General features: G+C 44.4%; 2 protein-coding genes across 2 annotated transcripts; both read right to left on the bottom strand.

Annotated features, from left to right (window-relative positions):
- Nucleotides 1-916: 916 nt before the first annotated feature.
- Nucleotides 917-2,760, bottom strand: LOC308160770 (kelch-like protein 10; the record flags this gene model as incomplete). Its single annotated transcript, XM_080534711.1, has 4 exons — nucleotides 917-1,291; nucleotides 1,379-1,528; nucleotides 1,641-2,234; nucleotides 2,341-2,760. The coding sequence occupies 4 exons, from the start codon at nucleotides 2,758-2,760 to the stop codon at nucleotides 917-919; spliced, it is 1,539 nt and encodes a 512-aa protein (XP_080390837.1).
- Nucleotides 2,761-9,852: 7,092 nt separating this feature from the next.
- Nucleotides 9,853-11,688, bottom strand: LOC308160769 (kelch-like protein 10; the record flags this gene model as incomplete). Its single annotated transcript, XM_080534710.1, has 4 exons — nucleotides 9,853-10,218; nucleotides 10,306-10,455; nucleotides 10,568-11,095; nucleotides 11,269-11,688. The coding sequence occupies 4 exons, from the start codon at nucleotides 11,686-11,688 to the stop codon at nucleotides 9,853-9,855; spliced, it is 1,464 nt and encodes a 487-aa protein (XP_080390836.1).
- Between the last annotated feature and the right edge of the window lie 10,622 nt (nucleotides 11,689-22,310).

Below are 22,310 nucleotides of genomic sequence, written 5' to 3'. Positions count from 1 at the left end.
TGTTATGAAACACACAAAATACATATCAAGAATTTATACAGATGAGGTAGTTAGGTTTGGTTTGAGTTCAGAAACTCTGACCCTGGACCTTTTTAGATGCTTGTTTTGTTTTCATACAAATTGGATTTGACGTACTATGGGCATAAAGCAATAATGCTCAAAGGACATGATTGAAATGGTAAGATGTCAGGAAAGAAAGGCATCTAGTCGCTGCCAGATAATGAAGTTGACCACACCAAGTCAATTCTGTGATGTAGGTGCAATAGCGACCACTGGCAGATTAGCCAGATCAGTCCAGTAATCTGCAACAGGGTTGACAATCATTTCAACATCTAACAATATATAAACAAATAAACAGGATAGTTACTGTCCTCCAAGATGGAGTCCCATTGACAATATCATTATCCGCACTCATAGTTCAGCAGCACATAACTGTACAGATGACATATTGCATTCAATACCCACTAGGGGGCAACAAAGTAACTTTTTAAATATAACCTTGATGCCTGATCTGTCTTGAATGTGGGGTTGAAATGGATAGCTAATCTACATGATTGTTGTGTAGCCCAATATGTGTATGCATCTTTCAAGGCAAACGATAACATTCGTCTTTTGTTTGGAGGGTATTTACATGTAGACGTCAGATATACACGTATTGATGGACATTAATGGGCATGGGCTTGCCCAGCAAAGTTAAGACATGATTGCAAACTAGCATTCAATTAAAGCCTCCCTTATACGTTCATTGTAGAAAAATTATTGTACCACCCGGCCTGATAGAAGCAATAAGAAAGACAGAAATGTTATGTGATTTCCATGGGCACTTGAAGGATTTATTTGGATGGTTTCTGTCTCTGCCCAGATGGACTGCAGTGGGCAGGACCGGGTCATGTAGGGATGGGGGGTAGATATGGTGTCAGACAGTAAGGATGCTATTGGAGGTGGACAGTTTGAGCTCCTCCCGGGGGTTCTGCAGGGTATCTCGCGGGGCAGCATACTCGAGCACATTGGGTAGTCCGTGCACCACACAGCAGCTAACGCCACTGCGGAGGATGCCCATGTCATGGGCGTCATGCCACTCATCTGTCTTCTCATCGTAGCACTCCACATTGCAGGTATCTGTGCCAGTGAACCACAGTGAACCGCCCACCACAAACAGAAGATCATCCACCACCTCGATGCCAAAGTTGCTCCGTGGGTTTAACATGGCGGGAACTGCGCGCCAGGTGTTGGTCTGGGGATTGTAGCACTCTGCGTGTCGCAGACAGTTGGCTCCATCAAAGCCGCCCACCTAAGAGAGGATAGGAGAAATGTGGGTCAATAACAGAATATCAGAACTTGAGCATAGATTTATTGTGTATTTTTATGTAGGTCTCACCGCATAGACCTGCTCCCCATAGGCGATGACCCCCAACCCACAACGTCGTCTTCTCATGGGGGCGATCAGAGTCCATTGGTTGGTCTCAGGGTTGAAGCACTCTGCTGTACACAGCCACTCATTCCGATTCATACCACCACATATGTATACCTAGAGTTAAGGCAACTTGTAAATTCATCCATCCTGGCTTTTTAATAGATTCATTGTACAATAGTTATCAAGTTGTGTTCCAGGTACAGTTAGTCTTACCTATTCCACTTACCTTTCCAAAAAGTGTGGTGGCACTGGCATCACTTCTCTGCTCATGCATGGGTGAGATGAGTGTCCACTGGTTGGTCTCAGGCTCATAGCGCTCAGCAGTGTTGAGTCGCACATAGCCATCAAAGCCGCCCATGGCGTAGATGCAGCCACCCAGCACAGCCACACTGACCCAGCAGCTCCGTGAGTGCATGGGTGCCACTTGGTGCCAAGTGTGTGTGACTGGGTTGAACTTGCGCACACTACTGAAGTAGTCAACGTCGTGAAAGCCTCCCACGCAGTACACAAAACCATTGAGGTAGGCAGCACCGTGAAAGGCCCGTGCTCTCTCCTCCTCTCGAGTCACATTGACCCATCGGTCAGCCCGTGCATCATACGCCTCAATGCCATTGGTGAGGCTGCCACCACACCAACCACCGATGGCCAGTAAGATGGCATAGGGCAGGCGAGGGCGGGTCAGAGGGTTGCTGCTGTCAGAGCTGAACATGGCCTTCAGTGCGTTGATGATGATGGGCTTGCAGTCATCATTGGCTCTCACCAGTGGATTATTCTTCACATTGTTCATGAAGTAGTCTGCTGTCATCAAGGCCATGCGTACCTAAGCAAACAGACACAGACAGATATGGACACAGAATGCAGTCGGCAGCCTTTATGAAATGCATCAAACATTTACGTGTTACGTGTGTTGTCCAACTTTCAGTCACCTTAGGCAACAGCACCGAGATCTGGGCTTCGCGGTCTTGAGGAGAATGGCCAATCCAGCACAGGATGGCCTCAAACACTACATCTTCCTGCTTCACATTCAGGTCGTCCTTCTCAATGATGTCACGAAACTGCCACAGCGAGAGTTCTAGGAACTCCTCGGAGCTACGCACCATCTCCTTAAAGTGATGCAGGATGAAGAGAGAGGACCTGCGCCTCAGCTCATAGCAGGAGTAGAAGTCTGCAAACGTACAGATGCCAATGCAGTTCTCCGGGCACAGCTGGGCCTCTAGGTAGTCAGAGCAGGCTTGCACAATGCCCATGACAGAGAACTGATCTGCAGCCACCAGAAGCTGCTCCACATTCTCGTCAGTGACAGGCACAGAGCGTGTGTAGGCATACTCAATAATGAGACGCATCATGTCCGGTGACACACCAGGAATATTGTACACCCGCTTTTCTAGGTTGTTCCAGACAATTGTGAAGAGAGCTCTGTGGGTCAGGGTTTAGAGAGGAGAGATATGATGGTCAGGAATCATCCATATACTGTACCAGATTTTCTCAATACTCTTTTCAATACAGCACAGCAATATAATAAACACCCTCTGCAAGTATATGACAATATAAAGAGGGGTACACAAATATTATGAATCAATAGTTGCATGCTATCTTTTATAGAATGTATCATTGCTGCCACAAAGAACAATGTGTAAGCTCTTGTAGGATCTGGCTATTTTCTTCTGATTATCCTTTGGATCCATGCCAAGTGAATCCCTGCCATCCATCATGGCCACATCCCCACAAAGTTAAGACACTCACCGGAAATATGGACTGCAGCCGCAAAGGATATTCTTGTGTGCGTTGAAGTCGATGCCATTGACTTTAATCACCACGTCACAGAATTTTCCTTCCATCCTCTATCAAATGATGGTAAGTGTAGTGTCCTTGTTTTTCAATGAAGGACTACAATACGTTAAATGGAGTGGCCGACCAGAAACCACAAAGATCAAAATGTTCTGAGCCTTGACTGTCTTACACTAATGTTAGCTAGCCAGATTCTAGCTAGACACATTATTTAGACACATAGAAAGACAAACTAAAACACTAGAACAACAGTCACATGAACAACTACAGGACAGTCTTGTCAGATACGGTAGCTAATCAGTTTCGTGTTTGTAAATATGTCGTGTTGCCATCTGTCAGTGGGTATCATCATAACAAGGCAGTCATCACCCTGCAATTACTAAGGGTAGAGGGTAATAGAGGGTAATAGCGTGGCTAATGTTAACAAGCTAACGGTTGATAATGCTAACGTTTAGGACGTTATCACATCATTTCAGTCAGTCTAACTTGATAACTAAGTTGATAGTCTCTTTTTTATCAGCACAGCACGTTTCATACACGTTTCAATAACACCGTAGCATCTCAGTAGAACTCACCGAGACGTTGCCTTCGGCAAATAGCAGCAGACGTGTAACTTCAGGGGCTACAGGTCTTTCAAGGTTCGGTGGATCTGGTTGGGGAAGATATTTCCTTTACTGAATATTTTAGAAAGCTATACTAGATTTACCGATAGTAACCACACACATATATTTTACTTACACGTGTTACTCCGTTCTCTGCCTCAACATGTCTGCTTCCAGTGGCGGTAGATATTGATAGATATCGGCTGGCCAATAGAGGGCGCTAGGGCGTTTTGAGGGACTTTAAGAACGTAATTGAACGGGAGAGCCTTCTTTATGCTGCCATCTTGTCCGTGTCTCAACCGGAAGCCTATATGGAGCATGTTCATCTGTGACAGAGTTAGAAACATTTGAGGAGTCACCAAGAGCCAAGTCAGGCTCAGAAATGGAGGATACTCTTTCTGGGTCACTTAGATATAAATCATGTTCATTAACTTTTCTGAAAATTCCTTTTGTTGATGAGCGTGACCTTGTTTGTTGTATTCCTACATGTCTAATGCCTTTATTAGTACAGGGATCACTAACACCCTGTGCAAAACCTCCACTGGCTGTGTACTGATGGTGTCTGTTAGTATAATGTCAGAGTACATTTACATTTACAGTCCCACAGAGTACATTTACATTTGTCAAAAATGGTCGTCTCTTTTTTTATATTAGCTGTGTTGATATTACCCCCCTGCCCCCCTCTACCCTTTCTGTCAGCCCTGAAAATAGGGTAACCATTATGTCATCATCCGATATGGATGTGCTTAACCATTACTGAAAAAATTAAAATGTCTGCATTAGGTAAGAGAAGATAAGTTGACATTGTGTATTGTACACGTATTGTTATTTACAAAAAAAACTGTTCTTAAAGGCAGACTAACTGCTTTTTAAAAGTTAACAGTTTGAACCCTCTCCTCCCCTCCTACCTCTCCCACCAACCCCTCTCCTCCACCCACCCCTCTCCTCCACCCTCTCCTCCCACCCTCCCCTTCTCCCACCCCTCCCCTCCTCCCTCCCCTCCTCTCACCCTCCTCCCTCCCCTCCTCCCTCCCCTCCTCTCACCCTCCTCCCTCCAACCCCTCCCCCTCCCCCAGGACTCGTGAGAGCCTTGCCTCCAACACCTCCAGCATCATGACGGAGAATAACAGACGTCAGAACTCTGCAATCCTGAGCCCCCGTCACATGATCCCCGGTCACCTGACCAGCGTCGGCCCGCCCTTCAACTTCCGCGCTAACCCACAACCCCCTGCTTCCGCGCAGAAGGACAAGCTGACCAAGCCCCCGACCCTGGCCTCCATCACTAGCGTCTGACAGACAGACAGACAGACAGACAGACAGACAGACAGATAGGCAGACACAGGCAGAGAGACAAACAGATGGACAGAGAGAGACAGACAGACAGACAGACTGACAGAGAGACACGCATACAGACAGACAGAGACAGACAGACAGACTGACAGACAGAGTCAGGCAGACAGACAGACAGACAGACTGACAGGCAGACAGATAGGTAGCGAGACAGACACACAGGCAGACAGACACACAGACAGACACACACACACACACACACACAGAGAGACAGACAGACAAACAGGCAGACTGACAGACAGACAGACCTAGAGAGACAGACAGACACACAGACGCACAGACAGACAAACTGACCTCCATCGCAGGCGTCTGATGGATGTACGGAGGGACTGATCGAGGTGGAGGAGATGGGAGCAACCCTGAAGCCCCCCCTTTCCCTCCCTAGGGATGATGGGACTGTTCGTGACACTGGCATGACTTCCACTTACTGTTCTTACTGCTTCTAGAACACTCTACTGCAAAAACAACAACAACAACAACAACAACAAGAAAACTAAAATATCCTCTCTACCCTGCCCCCTCCAGGATGTACCTGGCTTGGGACTGAAATGATTGTTATTTTTTGCCTTTTCCAGAATTCCTGGATGTTGTAACTGGAGAGAGTTGTTGCCAGGAGACACAGACTGTTGGAGGAACACTCATGGTGCGTTCACGACGTGTGTCTGAATTACCACTTTGAAATGTCTCATTTGGAAACTCGTTGTACAAAGATGATACCCGAGTTTCTGACTCAGAGGGTGTCAGAATCCACCAATGGGAAGCCTCGGTTACCTTTCACTCTGAGGTTCCAAGTCTCCGAGGTGTCATGACCTTAGACACCTCGCCCCCCCCCCCGTCTGGGAGACTCTGGTGTCAACGCAGCGTTACCACGGCGACCAGAACTGGTCACCCTGTGACGACACACAACGTTACCACGACGACCAGAGACACAGCCTCCTGAGAAGCAGTGAACCAGGAAGAGCTCCAGAGGGTCTCTGATATGTGCAAAGTATTCTAGTTCCATCCTCCTATCCCTATAAGTTCTTTATTGTTGCGATCATGTATACTCAATTCTTTTAAATGTTTAAATGACCAAATACTTGGAGAAGAAAAAAACGTCATTAAAAAGATGTTGAAATGAGAATTTATGACTGGCAAACGTTTATTTATTTTGGGGGGTTGTATCTGTGTTTGAACCACCTGTGTTTTCACACACAATCATTTCATTGGATGAGAAATATCTTGCCCCACCCCTCCCATGGTGACACATTAAGTGTGATAGCTGTCAGCCTGTCATGTGTCTCAGACATACATACATACATACATACATACATACATACATACATACATACATACATACATACATACATACATACATACATACATACATACATACATACATACAGACAGACAGACAGACACAATGAGGTGATACAATGTGGACAGACTAGTTCATACAGGGGAGAGCTGTATCAGTGAGGAGCAAGACAGAGAGCTGAGCACTGATGTGGGAGACAGATCATAACCGTAAGTTGGTGTTTTTAATAGTTTTTCACTGTTTAATATGATTTGAATAAACTTGCGTGCCTTTGTATCATCTCACAAAATGATGTAGCCCTAACATACTACAGTAGCCAACTGTATGTGACCAGCCTGTTAAGAAAGCCTCAACCTGATTTTGTCCAGCTGACTGTGATCTAGTAGGTTCAACTACATGAGGCCCTAGATAATAATAGATAATAATGACTGTGTCTAGACTAGTCAACAGTCTTTACAAAGGTCACTATTGACCAATCAGCAGAGCTATAAGACTGACAGAATACTGTTGAATACACTCCTCTATGAAGGGTCAATTAGTTGGTTTACTGTATGTCTTTTTTTTGTAAAAATGGGCTTGTGTGATCAAAGTTAACTTTTAGGGTTATAGAGAGACATTGTAAATATCCCTTGTTAGCTTCAGGAGAGAGAGATACTGTATATACAGTATCAGCATACTTTCATGTCCCTTTCCTATGCTGTAGTTTCTCACTTCACAGTTTTTAACTTTGGTCTCCTTTAATGTGCTGCGTGTGTTCATTGTTCAGGTTTACAGCAAGAGGTCCTTTAAGGAGAGAGTGGAGGAGACCCCTGGCTCTAAAATGAGTCTCTCTGGGGAGAGAGAGGAGGGGACCACTGCCTCTAAAATTGTGACACAGCCCAATGAAAAGGGCTACCTGTAGGCGAAATCATTTTTCAGTTTTTTACATGTGCTTAAACTACAGATTGTAAGCTTTCAAATGATGCATCATACATTGAAATCGGAAACAAATTGAAGACGACATGAGTATTTGAAAGTTGCTACACCGGAAATCACTAAGCACAGAAAATCCCCATCAAAGATAATGAATCCCCATCAAACAACAAGAAACGAAGTCATTGTGTTATAGATTACACTTATTTAATGAACGTAAAACTGTTCGGAAAAATAACGAGTGGGTACTTCACATCTTCGAGTTGAATGTTAGCTAAAAAAACGAAAATCTGAAAAAAAAACAAAAAACTTTAAAGACGAATTTGACGTCTTTCTCATTTCCGAGAGGTGTCCAGAAACACCAGGAGTAGTCACAATTAGTCTCTCTGGGGATGTTGAAGCCATGGGGTAAGAGAAGAGTCTCTGGAGGGCATTTACCATGAAGATGATGATATTGATGATGATGATTATAGATACTTCATTCATAACCAGATTAATGTTAGACATAGGAATGTAGATGTACTGTAGTTCAATGCACACTGTATTTACTGTGTAAACTAGTCTCAGGGAGATCACACTGAACACCAAAGGCTCAAAGATGATAGATCAACATGTCATGATGCATTGTTACACAGATCAAGCTTCATACACTCAAACTCAAAGGTTTTGATGTTCCACTAAGATCAAGCCTACACACATGCAGTTGGACAGTGGTGTGTTTTCCCTGAGTTGTTGGATGTACAGATGTCCCCTCTCCCTTGTGTGCAGTGTGCAGGGTGTAGTGTGTAGTGTGCATGGTGTAGTGTGTAGTGGCAGTGTAGCTCTCGTGATGAGTAGCCCTGCCAGTCCAAATGGATGTCCTAATGGTAGAATCTTAGGTCATCCAGCGGAGAGATCCCCAGTTTGAGCCCTGCTGGTTACATCAATCCCACTCTGACCACCAGAGGGCAGCAGTGTATGCTCATAAGAGTTTGTCACATTGGGTATTTGAGCCATGATGCTGTACTTATCTTATTGAAGTTCTTGCAGTCCAAAGAGAACAAGACTGTGATGACAGAGGCAGGACACTAAGGGAGTCTTGAGGAGAGAAATACCCACTGTGTTGTAATCACACATGACCATGACCCATCTTCCACTAATAGCATAAAGAAGTAAATATGTTTCCATTGTCAGTTTTGCTTTGAAGCACACTTCCACTTCAACATGGTTTTGTTTCCCATTCTTTTAGAGGTAAAACGGATATGACCCCTTGAACTTTAATCATGTGTGGTATTTGACATTTTAGATTTAGGGTCTGCTTTTGAGTGTGTTTATTTTCATGTTTCACCTGAACTTTTTTGAAATTGTCCTCCTGCTTCCTCCTGCTGTGAGAATAGCGCTCCATCACTTTGTCAATGATGTTGTCCCTTTTTCACACAAAACACACACGCACACACATGCATACGCGCGCACACACACACACACACACACACACACACACACACACACACACACACACACGCACACACACACACACACGCACGCACGCACGCACGCACGCACACACACACACAGTAACACAGCTGTTATGAAACACACAAAATACATATCAATAATTTATACAGATGAGGTAGTTAGGTTTGGTTTGAGTTCAGAAACTCTGACCCTGGACCTTTTTAGATGCTTGTTTTGTTTTCATACAAATTGGATTTGACGTACTATGGGCATAAAGCAATAATGCTCAAAGGACATGATTGAAATGGTAAGATGTCAGGAAAGAAAGGCCTCTAGTCGCTGCCAGATAATGAAGTTGACCACACCAAGTCAATTCTGTGATGTAGGTGCAATAGCGACCACTGGCAGATTAGCCAGATCAGTCCAGTAATCTGCAACAGGGTTGACAATCATTTCAACATCTAACAATATATAAACAAATAAACAGGATAGTTACTGTCCTCCAAGATGGAGTCCCATTGACAATATCATTATCCGCACTCATAGTTCAGCAGCACATAACTGTACAGATGACATATTGCATTCAATACCCACTAGGGGGCAACAAAGTAACTTTTTAAATATAACCTTGATGCCTGATCTGTCTTGAATGTGGGGTTGAAATGGATAGCTAATCTACATGATTGTTGTGTAGCCCAATATGTGTATGCATCTTTCAAGGCAAACGATAACATTCGTCTTTTGTTTGGAGGGTATTTACATGTAGACGTCAGATATACACGTATTGATGGACATTAATGGGCATGGGCTTGCCCAGCAAAGTTAAGACATGATTGCAAACTAGCATTCAATTAAAGCCTCCCTTATACGTTCATTGTAGAAAAATTATTGTACCACCCGGCCTGATAGAAGCAATAAGAAAGACAGAAATGTTATGTGATTTCCATGGGCACTTGAAGGATTTATTTGGATGGTTTCTGTCTCTGCCCAGATGGACTGCAGTGGGCAGGACCGGGTCATGTAGGGATGGGGGGTAATGGTGGGTAGATATGGTGTCAGACAGTAAGGATGCTATTGGAGGTGGACAGTTTGAGCTCCTCCCGGGGGTTCTGCAGGGTATCTCGCGGGGCAGCATACTCGAGCACATTGGGTAGTCCGTGCACCACACAGCAGCTAACGCCACTGCGGAAGATGCCCATGTCATGGGCGTCATGCCACTCATCTGTCTTCTCATCGTAGCACTCCACATTGCAGGTACCTGTGCCAGTGAAGCCGCCCACCACAAACAGAAGATCATCCACCACCTCGATGCCAAAGTTGCTCCGAGGGTTCAACATGGTGGGAACTGCGCGCCAGGTGTTGGTCTGGGGATTGTAGCACTCTGCGTGTCGCAGACAGTTGGCTCCATCAAAGCCGCCCACCTAAGAGAGGATAGGAGAAATGTGGGTCAATAACAGAATATCAGAACTTGAGCATAGATTTATTGTGTATTTTTATGTAGGTCTCACCGCATAGACCTGCTCCCCATAGGCGATGACCCCCAACCCAATGCGGCGGCTTCTCATGGGGGCGATCAGAGTCCATTGGTTGGTCTCAGGGTTGAAGCACTCTGCTGTACACAGCCGCTCATTCCGATTGTTACCACCACATATGTATACCTAGAGTTAAGGCAACTTGTAAATTCATCCATCCTGGCTTTTTAATAGATTAATTGTACAATAGTTATTAAGTTGTGTTCCAGGTACAGTTAGTCTTACCTATTCCACTTACCTTTCCAAAAAGTGTGGTGGCACTGGCATCACTTCTCTGCTCATGCATGGGTGAGATGAGTGTCCACTGGTTGGTCTCAGGCTCATAGCGCTCAGCAGTGTTGAGTCGCACATAGCCATCAAAGCCGCCCATGGCGTAGATGCAGCCACCTAGCACAGCCACACTGACCCAGCAGCGCCGTGAGTGCATGGGTGCCACTTGGTGCCAAGTGTGTGTGACTGGGTTGAACTTGCGCACACTACTGAAGTAGTCAACGTCGTAAAAGCCTCCCACGCAGTACACAAAACCATTGAGGTAGGCAGCACCGTGAAAGGCCTGTGCGCTCTCCTCCTCTCGAGTCACATTGACCCATCGGTCAGCCCATGCATCATACGCCTCAATGCCATTGGTGAGGCTGCCACCACACCAACCACCGATGGCCAGTAAGATGGCATAGGGCAGGCGAGGGCGGGTCAGAGGGTTGCTGCTGTCAGAGCTGAACATGGCCTTCAGTGCGTTGAATGATGATGGGCTTGCAGTCATCATTGGCTCTCACCAGTGGATTATTCTTCACATTGTTCATGAAGTAGTCTGCTGTCATCAAGGCCATGCGTACCTAAGCAAACAGACACAGACAGATATGGACACAGAATGCAGTCGGCAGCCTTTATGAAATGCATCAAACATTTACGTGTTACGTGTGTTGTCCAACTTTCAGTCACCTTAGGCAACAGCACCGAGATCTGGGCTTCGCGGTCTTGAGGAGAATGGCCAATCCAGCACAGGATGGCCTCAAACACTACATCTTCCTGCTTCACATTCAGGTCGTCCTTCTCAATGATGTCACGAAACTGCCACAGCGAGAGTTCTAGGAACTCCTCGGAGCTACGCACCATCTCCTTAAAGTGATGCAGGATGAAGAGAGAGGACCTGCGCCTCAGCTCATAGCAGGAGTAGAAGTCTGCAAACGTACAGATGCCAATGTAGTTCTCCGGGCACAGCTGGGCCTCTAGGTAGTCAGAGCAGGCTTGCACAATGCCCATGACAGAGAACTGATCTGCAGCCACCAGAAGCTGCTCCACATTCTCGTCAGTGACAGGCACAGAGCGTGTGTAGGCATACTCAATAATGAGACGCATCATGTCCGGTGACACACCAGGAATATTGTACACCCGCTTTTCTATGTTGTTCCAGACAATTGTGAAGAGAGCTCTGTGGGTCAGGGTTTAGAGAGGAGGGATATGATGGTCAGGAATCATCCATATACTGTACCAGATTTTCTCAATACTCTTTTCAATACAGCACAGCTATATAATAAACACCCTCTGCAAGTATATGACAATATAAAGAGGGGTACACAAATATTATGAATCAATAGTTGCATGCTATCTTTTATAGAATGTATCATTGCTGCCACAAAGAACAATGTGTAAGCTCTTGTAGGATCTGGCTATTTTCTTCTGATTATCCTTTGGATCCATGCCAAGTGAATCCCTGCCATCCATCATGGCCACATCCCCACAAAGTTAAGACACTCACCGGAAATATGGACTGCAGCCGCAAAGGATATTCTTGTGTGCGTTGAAGTCGATGCCATTGACTTTAATCACCACGTCACAGAATTTTCCTTCCATCCTCTATCAAATTATGGTAAGTGTATTGTCCTTGTTTTTCAATGAAAGACTACAATACGTTAAATGGAGTGGCCGACCAGAAACCACAAAGATCAAAATGTTCTGAGCCTTGACTGTCTTACACTAATGTTAGCTAGCCAGATTCTAGCTAGACACATTATTTAGACACATAGAAAGACAAACTAAAACACTAGAACAACAGTCACATGAACAACTACAGGACAGTCTTGTCAGATACGGTAGCTAATCAGTTTCGTGTTTGTAAATATGTCGTGTTGCCATCTGTCAGTGGGTATCATCATAACAAGGCAGTCATCACCCTGCAATTACTAAGGGTAGAGGGTATTAGCGGGTAATAGAGGGTAATAGCGCGGCTAATGTTAACAAGCTAACGGTTGATAATGCTAACGTTTAGTTTAGGACGTTATCACATCATTTCAGTCAGTCTAACTTGATAACTAAGTTGATAGTCTCTTTTTATCAGCACAGCACATTTCATACACGTTTCAATAACACTTAGCATCTCAGTAGAACTCACTGAGACGTTGCCTTCGGCAAATAGCAGCAGACGTGTAACTTCAGGGGCTACAGGTCTTTCAAGGTTCGGTGGATCTGGTTGGGGAAGATATTTCCTTTACTGAATATTTTAGAAAGCTATACTAGATTTACCGATAGTAACCACACACATATATTTTACTTACACGTGTTACTCCGTTCTCTGCCTCAACCTGCTTCCAGTGGCGGTAGATATTGATAGATATCGGCTGGCCAATAGAGGGCGCTAGGGCGCCGCCCACACCTTCCAACGCAGCCCCACTTCGTAAAAGATTTTTTAAAAATAAACATTGTTTATTCATAAAATGCGGCTGATATTCTGTCGGCGCCTATCAGCATTCATTAAAAATCCTCCAATACCAAAAGCCTACAGAAACCTACAAAAAGACGGGCACTTATCACCTCTGTAAAAAAAGAGGGTGTAGCCTATCAATTTTGTTTCTGCAAGAAAGCCATCTAGATGATAATGGTATTAAGAAGCTTGAAAGGGAAGTCTGGAATGGCCAGGTATTTGCCACAAACTACTCTTCTGCCAGTAGAGGTGTGGCCATTTTGGTTAGTAAAAATATAGCTTTCACACCTCTCATTTGTACTAAAGACAGTAAGGGGCGCTATGTGTTCCTCAATGGGGGTCATTCAAGGTAGGGAGTTCTCCTTTTTGAATATCTACTGCCCACTTGGCTACTCTCCTGATTTTTTAACCAAATATCTTTGCCGAATTCACTGTACTGGCATCTGATGACCTAATTGTGGGAGGAGACTTTAATTGTCATCTAAACCCAGGGATTGATAAACTCCCCTCTAGCTCCTCCCCTCCATCTAGACAAGCTAAAATGCTTAACTCACTTTGTCAGGACAACGGATTCTCAGATGTCTGGAGGACACTCTACCCTAATGACCTAAAATTTACATTTTTTTCGCATTACAAAAGCTATAGCAGAATTGACTATTTTTTCATACCATCATCTAAATTATTTCTAATTTCCTCTTGCTCTATGGGTAACATTAAACTGTCGGACCACGCCCCAATTTTTATGGTGTACTCCCTAACAGAGGATAGGGCCTTGTTTAGGCGCTTGAGATTTAAACCCTCTATATTGAAGGATAACCAGTTTATCTCTTATTTTACTTCAGAATTTAAGATTTTCTACTCCATCAATTCACTTTCTATGAATAATCCCTCTATTCTATGGGAAACCTGCAAAGCATTCTCTAGAGGTTTGATTATGTCATTTGAGGCTTCTAGAAGACGTAAAAAGAATGAACAGTGTAAACTTCTTGAATCTAAACTAACAGATCTGAAGAAATCCTATGTATTAACCCCAAGTGCAAATGTACTTCGGGAAGTGACAGCCACTAGAGTTGCACTAAACACCCTACTTATTCAAGATGCTGAACACTCCCTCAAATATGTTAGGCAGGAAATGTATGAATCTGGGGACAAGCCTGGAAAGCTTCTTTCTAATCTTACCAAAAAGAGGGCTAATTCTCAAACCATCACCTCAGTGATAAGTCATGAGGGAGCTAGATCCTTTGACTCCAAAACTATCAACAGGGAGTTTGCATTGTTCTATAGCAATCTCTACAAATCTGAACAACCTGACGATGCCCCTACCCTCATGAACGCTTTCTTTTCCAATTTAAAACTTCCACAAGTAACCAGGGAGCAGAAATTACAACTCGACGCCGCAATCGCAAGAGAGGAGGCACTGCATGCCTTGAATTCTATGTCCTCTGGTAGGGCCGCAGGGCCCGATAGGATTGGCTGTGAATTGTATAAAGAGTTCAGCCACATTCTTTTAGACCCACTCCTAGCAATGTTAAACCACTCATTTGAAAATGGCATCTTACCACACTCTCTCAGAGAGGCTAACATCTCCCTTATTTTAACAAAAGGGAAATGCCCTGAGAAATGTGCTTCATATAGACCCTCTACTCATCTCCGACCAAAAATGATTGTCTAAAATCCTAGCCTTGCGTCTAGAAAAAGTTTTACCCCATTTGATTAATGAAGACCAGACAGGCTTCATCAAAGGTCGCAACTCTAGTGACAACACACGACGGTTACTCAACATCATTCAATTATGCCACAACTCCAACATCCCAGCCCTGGTGCTTTCCCTAGATGCAGAGAAGGCATTCGACAGAGTTGAATGGCCTTACTTATTCTCTACACTACAAGCATTTGGACTCGGAGATTATCTCATTAAGTGGATCAGAGTTCTTTATAACTCTCCACTAGCAGCAGTCCTGACAAATGGATTGCGATCAGACAACTTTGCACTCCACCGTGGCAATCGCCAGGGAGACCCACTGAGTCCGCTGCTTTTCAACATTGCGCTCGAACCTCTGGCACAAGCTATAAGACAAAACATCTCTATCTCTGGTATTTCCACTCAGAGCAGGGAGCACAATATTTCTTTATATGCTGATGACATTTTGCTATTTTTATCACACCCCCAGTCCTCTGTCCCACACCTGACCAAGGTTATCTCCTCATTTGGCACCTTCTCAGGTTATAAAATCAACTTTGCCAAATCCGAGGCGATGCCTCTTGGATCTTTGAAATCTGTCCCTGATGTTGCTGAACCCTTCCCTTTCCACTGGTCCCCTGATGGTTTTCTCTAGCTGGGAGTGTCTCCCGGTCTGGGAGACTCTGGTGTCAACGCAGCGTTACCACGGCGACCAGAACTGGTCACCCTGTGACGACACACAACGTTACCACGACGACCAGAGACACAGCCTCCTGAGAAGCAGTGAACCAGGAAGAGCTCCAGAGGGTCTGATATGTGCAAAGTATTCTAGTTCCATCCTCCTATCCCTATAAGTTCTTTATTGTTGCGATCATGTATACTCAATTCTTTTAAATGTTTAAATGACCAAATACTTGGAGAAGAAAAAAACGTCATTAAAAAGAATAATGTTGAAATGAGAATTTATGACTGGCAAAAGTTTATTTATTTTTGGGGGTTGTATCTGTGTTTGAACCACCTGTGTTTTCACACACAATCATTTAATTGGATGAGAAATATCTTGCCCCACCCCTCCCATGGTGACACATTAAGTGTGATAGCTGTCAGCCTGTCATGTGTCTCAGACATACATACATACATACATACAGACAGACAGACAGACACAATGAGGTGATACAATGTGGACAGACTAGTTCATACAGGGGAGAGCTGTATCAGTGAGGAGCAAGACAGAGAGCTGAGCACTGATGTGGGAGACAGATCATAACCGTAAGTTGGTGTTTTTCATAGTTTTTCACTGTTTAATATGATTTGAATAAACTTGCATGCCTTTGTATCATCTCACAAAATGATGTAGCCCTAACATACTACAGTAGCCAACTGTATGTGACCAGCCTGTTAAGAAAGCCTCAACCTGATTTTGTCCAGCTGACTGTGATCTAGTAGGTTCAACTACATGAGGCCCTAGATAATAATAGATAATAATGACTGTGTCTAGACTAGTCAACAGTCTTTACAAAGGTCACTATTGACCAATCAGCAGAGCTATAAGACTGACAGAAGACTGTTGAATACACTCCTCTATGAAGGGTCAATTAGTTGGTTTGCTGTATGTCTTTTTTATGTAAAAATGGGCTTGTGTGATCAAAGTTAACTTTTAGGGTTATAGAGAGACATTGTAAATATCCCTTGTTAGCTTCAGGAGAGAGAGATACTGTATATACAGTATCAGCATACTTTCATGTCCCTTTCCTATGCTGTAGTTTCTCACTTCACAGTTTTTAACTTTGGTCTCCTTTAATGTGCTGCGTGTGTTCATTGTTCAGGTTTACAGCAAGAGGTCCTTTGAGGAGAGAGTGGAGGAGACCCCTGGCTCTAAAATGAGTCTCTCTGGGGAGAGAGAGGAGGGGACCACTGCCTCTAAAATTAGTCTCTCTGGGGATGTTGAAGCCATGGGGTAAGAGAAGAGTCTCTGGAGGGCATTTACCATGAAGATGATGATATTGATGATGATGATTATAGATACTTCATTCATAACCAGATTAATGTTAGACATAGGAATGTAGATGTACTGTAGTTCAATGCACACTGTATTTACTGTGTAAACTAGTCTCAGGGAGATCACACTGAACACCAAAGGCTCAAAGATGATAGATCAACATGTCATGATGCATTGTTACACAGATCAAGCTTCATACACTCAAACTCAAAGGTTTTGATGTTCCACTAAGATCAAGCCTACACACATGCAGTTGGACAGTGGTGTGTTTTCCCTGAGTTGTTGGATGTACAGATGTCCCCTCTCCCTTGTGTGCAGTGTGCAGGGTGTAGTGTGTAGTGTGCATGGTGTAGTGTGTAGTGGCAGTGTAGCTCTCGTGATGAGTAGCCCTGCCAGTCCAAATGGATGTCCTAATGGTAGAATCTTAGGTCATCCAGGGGAGAGATCCCCAGTTTGAGCCCTGCTGGTTACATCAATCCCACTCTGACCACCAGAGGGCAGCAGTGTATGCTCATAAGAGTTTGTCACATTGGGTATTTGAGCCATGATGCTGTACTTATCTTATTGAAGTTCTTGCAGTCCAAAGAGAACAAGACTGTGATGACAGAGGCAGGACACTAAGGGAGTCTTGAGGAGAGAAATACCCACTGTGTTGTAATCACACATGACCATGACCCATCTTCCACTAATAGCATAAAGAAGTAAATATGTTTCCATTGTCAGTTTTGCTTTGAAGCACACTTCCACTTCAACATGGTTTTGTTTCCCATTCTTTTAGAGGTAAAACGGATATGACCCCTTGAACTTTAATCATGTGTGGTATTTGACATTTTAGATTTAGGGTCTGCTTTTGAGTGTGTTTATTTTCATGTTTCACCTGAACTTTTTGAAATTGTCCTCCTGCTTCCTCCTGCTGTGAGAATAGCGCTCCATCACTTTGTCAATGATGTTGTCCCTTTTTCACACAAAACACACACGCACACACATGCATACGCACACACACACACACACACACACACACACACGCACGCACGCACACACACACACACACACACACAGTAACACAGCTGTTATGAAACACACAAAATACATATCAAGAATTTATACAGATGAGGTAGTTAGGTTTGGTTTGAGTTCAGAAACTCTGACCCTGGACCTTTTTAGATGCTTGTTTTGTTTTCATACAAATTGGATTTGACGTACTATGGGCATAAAGCAATAATGCTCAAAGGACATGATTGAAATGGTAAGATGTCAGGAAAGAAAGGCCTCTAGTCGCTGCCAGATAATGAAGTTGACCACACCAAGTCAATTCTGTGATGTAGGTGCAATAGCGACCACTGGCAGATTAGCCAGATCAGTCCAGTAATCTGCAACAGGGTTGACAATCATTTCAACATCTAACAATATATAAACAAATAAACAGGATAGTTACTGTCCTCCAAGATGGAGTCCCATTGACAATATCATTATCCGCACTCATAGTTCAGCAGCACATAACTGTACAGATGACATATTGCATTCAATACCCACTAGGGGGCAACAAAGTAACTTTTTAAATATAACCTTGATGCCTGATCTGTCTTGAATGTGGGGTTGAAATGGATAGCTAATCTACATGATTGTTGTGTAGCCCAATATGTGTATGCATCTTTCAAGGCAAACGATAACATTCGTCTTTTGTTTGGAGGGTATTTACATGTAGACGTCAGATATACACGTATTGATGGACATTAATGGGCATGGGCTTGCCCAGCAAAGTTAAGACATGATTGCAAACTAGCATTCAATTAAAGCCTCCCTTATACGTTCATTGTAGAAAAAATATTGTACCACCCGGCCTGATAGAAGCAATAAGAAAGACAGAAATGTTATGTGATTTCCATGGGCACTTGAAGGATTTATTTGGATGGTTTCTGTCTCTGCCCAGATGGACTGCAGTGGGCAGGACCGGGTCATGTAGGGATGGGGGGTAATGGTGGGTAGATATGGTGTCAGACAGTAAGGATGCTATTGGAGGTGGACAGTTTGAGCTCCTCCCGGGGGTTCTGCAGGGTATCTCGCGGGGCAGCATACTCGAGCACATTGGGTAGTCCGTGCACCACACAGCAGCTAACGCCACTGCGGAGGATGCCCATGTCATGGGCGTCATGCCACTCATCTGTCTTCTCATCGTAGCACTCCACATTGCAGGTATCTGTGCCAGTGAACCACAGTGAACCGCCCACCACAAACAGAAGATCATCCACCACCTCGATGCCAAAGTTGCTCCGTGGGTTCAACATGGTGGGAACTGCGCGCCAGGTGTTGGTCTGGGGATTGTAGCACTCTGCGTGTCGCAGACAGTTGGCTCCATCAAAGCCGCCCACCTAAGAGAGGATAGGAGAAATGTGGGTCAATAACAGAATATCAGAACTTGAGCATAGATTTATTGTGTATTTTTATGTAGGTCTCACCGCATAGACCTGCTCCCCATAGGCGATGACCCCCAACCCACAACGTCGTCTACTCATGGGGGCGATCAGAGTCCATTGGTTGGTCTCAGGGTTGAAGCACTCTGCTGTACACAGTGTGTACACTGTGTACACACTCTGCTGTACACAGTTCCCATTGGAACCACCACATATGTATACCTAGAGTTAAGGCAACTTGTAAATTCATCCATCCTGGCTTTTTAATAGATTCATTGTACAATAGTTATCAAGTTGTGTTCCAGGTACAGTTAGTCTTACCTATTCCACTTACCTTTCCAAAAAGTGTGGTGGCACTGGCATCACTTCTCTGCTCATGCATGGGTGAGATGAGTGTCCACTGGTTGGTCTCAGGCTCATAGCGCTCAGCAGTGTTGAGTCGCACATAGCCATCAAAGCCGCCCATGGCGTAGATGCAGCCACCCAGCACAGCCACACTGACCCAGCAGCGCCGTGAGTGCATGGGTGCCACTTGGTGCCAAGTGTGTGTGACTGGGTTGAACTTGCGCACGTCGTAAAAGCCTCCCACGCAGTACACAAAACCATTGAGGTAGGCAGCACCGTGAAAGGCCCGTGCGCTCTCCTCCTCTCGAGTCACATTGACCCATCGGTCAGCCCGTGCATCATACGCCTCAATGCCATTGGTGAGGCTGTCCCAACTCCAACCACCGAAGGCCAGTAAGATGGCATAGGGCAGGCGAGGGCGGGTCAGAGGGTTGCTGCTGTCAGAGCTGAACATGGCCTTCAGTGCGTTGATGATGATGGGCTTGCAGTCATCATTGGCTCTCACCAGTGGATTATTCTTCACATTGTTCATGAAGTAGTCTGCTGTCATCAAGGCCATGCGTACCTAAGCAAACAGACACAGACAGATATGGACACAGAATGCAGTCGGCAGCCTTTATGAAATGCATCAAACATTTACGTGTTACGTGTGTTGTCCAACTCTCAGTCACCTTAGGCAACAGCACCGAGATCTGGGCTTCGCGGTCTTGAGGAGAATGGCCAATCCAGCACAGGATGGCCTCAAACACTACATCTTCCTGCTTCACATTCAGGTCGTCCTTCTCAATGATGTCACGAAACTGCCACAGCGAGAGTTCTAGGAACTCCTCGGAGCTACGCACCATCTCCTTAAAGTGATGCAGGATGAAGAGAGAGGACCTGCGCCTCAGCTCATAGCAGGAGTAGAAGTCTGCAAACGTACAGATGCCAATGCAGTTCTCCGGGCACAGCTGGGCCTCTAGGTAGTCAGAGCAGGCTTGCACAATGCCCATGACAGAGAACTGATCTGCAGCCACCAGAAGCTGCTCCACATTCTCGTCAGTGACAGGCACAGAGCGTGTGTAGGCATACTCAATAATGAGACGCATCATGTCCGGTGACACACCAGGAATATTGTACACCCGCTTTTCTAGGTTGTTCCAGACAATTGTGAAGAGAGCTCTGTGGGTCAGGGTTTAGAGAGGAGGGATATGATGGTCAGGAATCATCCATATACTGTACCAGATTTTCTCAATACTCTTTTCAATACAGCACAGCTATATAATAAACACCCTCTGCAAGTATATGACAATATAAAGAGGGGTACACAAATATTATGAATCAATAGTTGCATGCTATCTTTTATAGAATGTATCATTGCTGCCACAAAGAACAATGTGTAAGCTCTTGTAGGATCTGGCTATTTTCTTCTGATTATCCTTTGGATCCATGCCAAGTGAATCCCTGCCATCCATCATGGCCACATCCCCACAAAGTTAATACACTCACCGGAAATATGGACTGCAGCCGCAAAGGATATTCTTGTGTGCGTTGAAGTCGATGCCATTGACTTTAATCACCACGTCACAGAATTTTCCTTCCATCCTCTATCAAATGATGGTAAGTGTAGTGTCCTTGTTTTTCAATGAAGGACTACAATACGTTAAATGGAGTGGCCGACCAGAAACCACAAAGATCAAAATGTTCTGAGCCTTGACTGTCTTACACTAATGTTAGCTAGCCAGATTCTAGCTAGACACATTATTTAGACACATAGAAAGACAAACTAAAACACTAGAACAATAGTCACATGAACAACTACAGGACAGTCTTGTCAGATACGGTAGCTAATCAGTTTCGTGTTTGTAAATATGTCGTGTTGCCATCTGTCAGTGGGTATCATCATAACAAGGCAGTCATCACCCTGCAATTACTAAGGGTAGAGGGTATTAGCGGGTAATAGCGGGTAATAGCGCGGCTAATGTTAACAAGCTAACGGTTGATAATGCTAACGTTTAGGACGTTATCACATCATTTCAGTCAGTCTAACTTGATAACTAAGTTGATAGTCTCTTTTTATCAGCACAGCACGTTTCATACACGTTTCAATAACACTTAGCATCTCAGTAGAACTCACCGAGACTTTGCCTTCGGCAAATAGCAGCAGACGTGTAACTTCAGGGGCTACAGGTCTTTCAAGGTTCGGTGGATCTGGTTGGGGAAGATATTTCCTTTACTGAATATTTTAGAAAGCTATAATAGATTTACCGATAGTAACCACACACATATATTTTACTTACACGTGTTACTCCGTTCTCTGCCTCAACCTGCTTCCAGTGGCGGTAGATATTGATAGATATCGGCTGGCCAATAGAGGGCGCTAGGGCGTTTTGAGGGACTTTAAGAACGTAATTGAACGGGAGAGCCTTCTTTATGCTGCCATCTTGTCCGTGTCTCAACCGGAAGCCTATATGGAGCATGTTCATCTGTGACAGAGTTAGAAACATTTGAGGAGTCACCAAGAGCCAAGTCAGGCTCAGAAATGGAGGATACTCTTTCTGGGTCACTTAGATATAAATCATGTTCATTAACTTTTCTGAAAATTCCTTTTGTTGATGAGCGTGACCTTGTTTGTTGTATTCCTACATGTCTTATGCCTTTATTAGTACAGGGATCACTAACACCCTGTGCAAAACCTCCACTGGCTGTGTACTGATGGTGTCTGTTAGTATAATGTCAGAGTACATTTACATTTACAGTCCCACAGAGTACATTTACATTTGTCAAAAATGGTCGTCTCTTTTTTGATATTAGCTGTGTTGATATTACCCCCCTGCCCCCCTCTACCCTTTCTGTCAGCCCTGAAAA

This window comes from Nansenia antarctica (assembly GCF_963989245.1).
Source record: "Nansenia antarctica genome assembly, chromosome: 6".
NCBI lineage: Eukaryota > Metazoa > Chordata > Actinopteri > Argentiniformes > Microstomatidae > Nansenia > Nansenia antarctica.
Note: the sequence above shows the minus strand (reverse complement) of the source record. Positions and strands in the feature narration are given on the sequence as shown.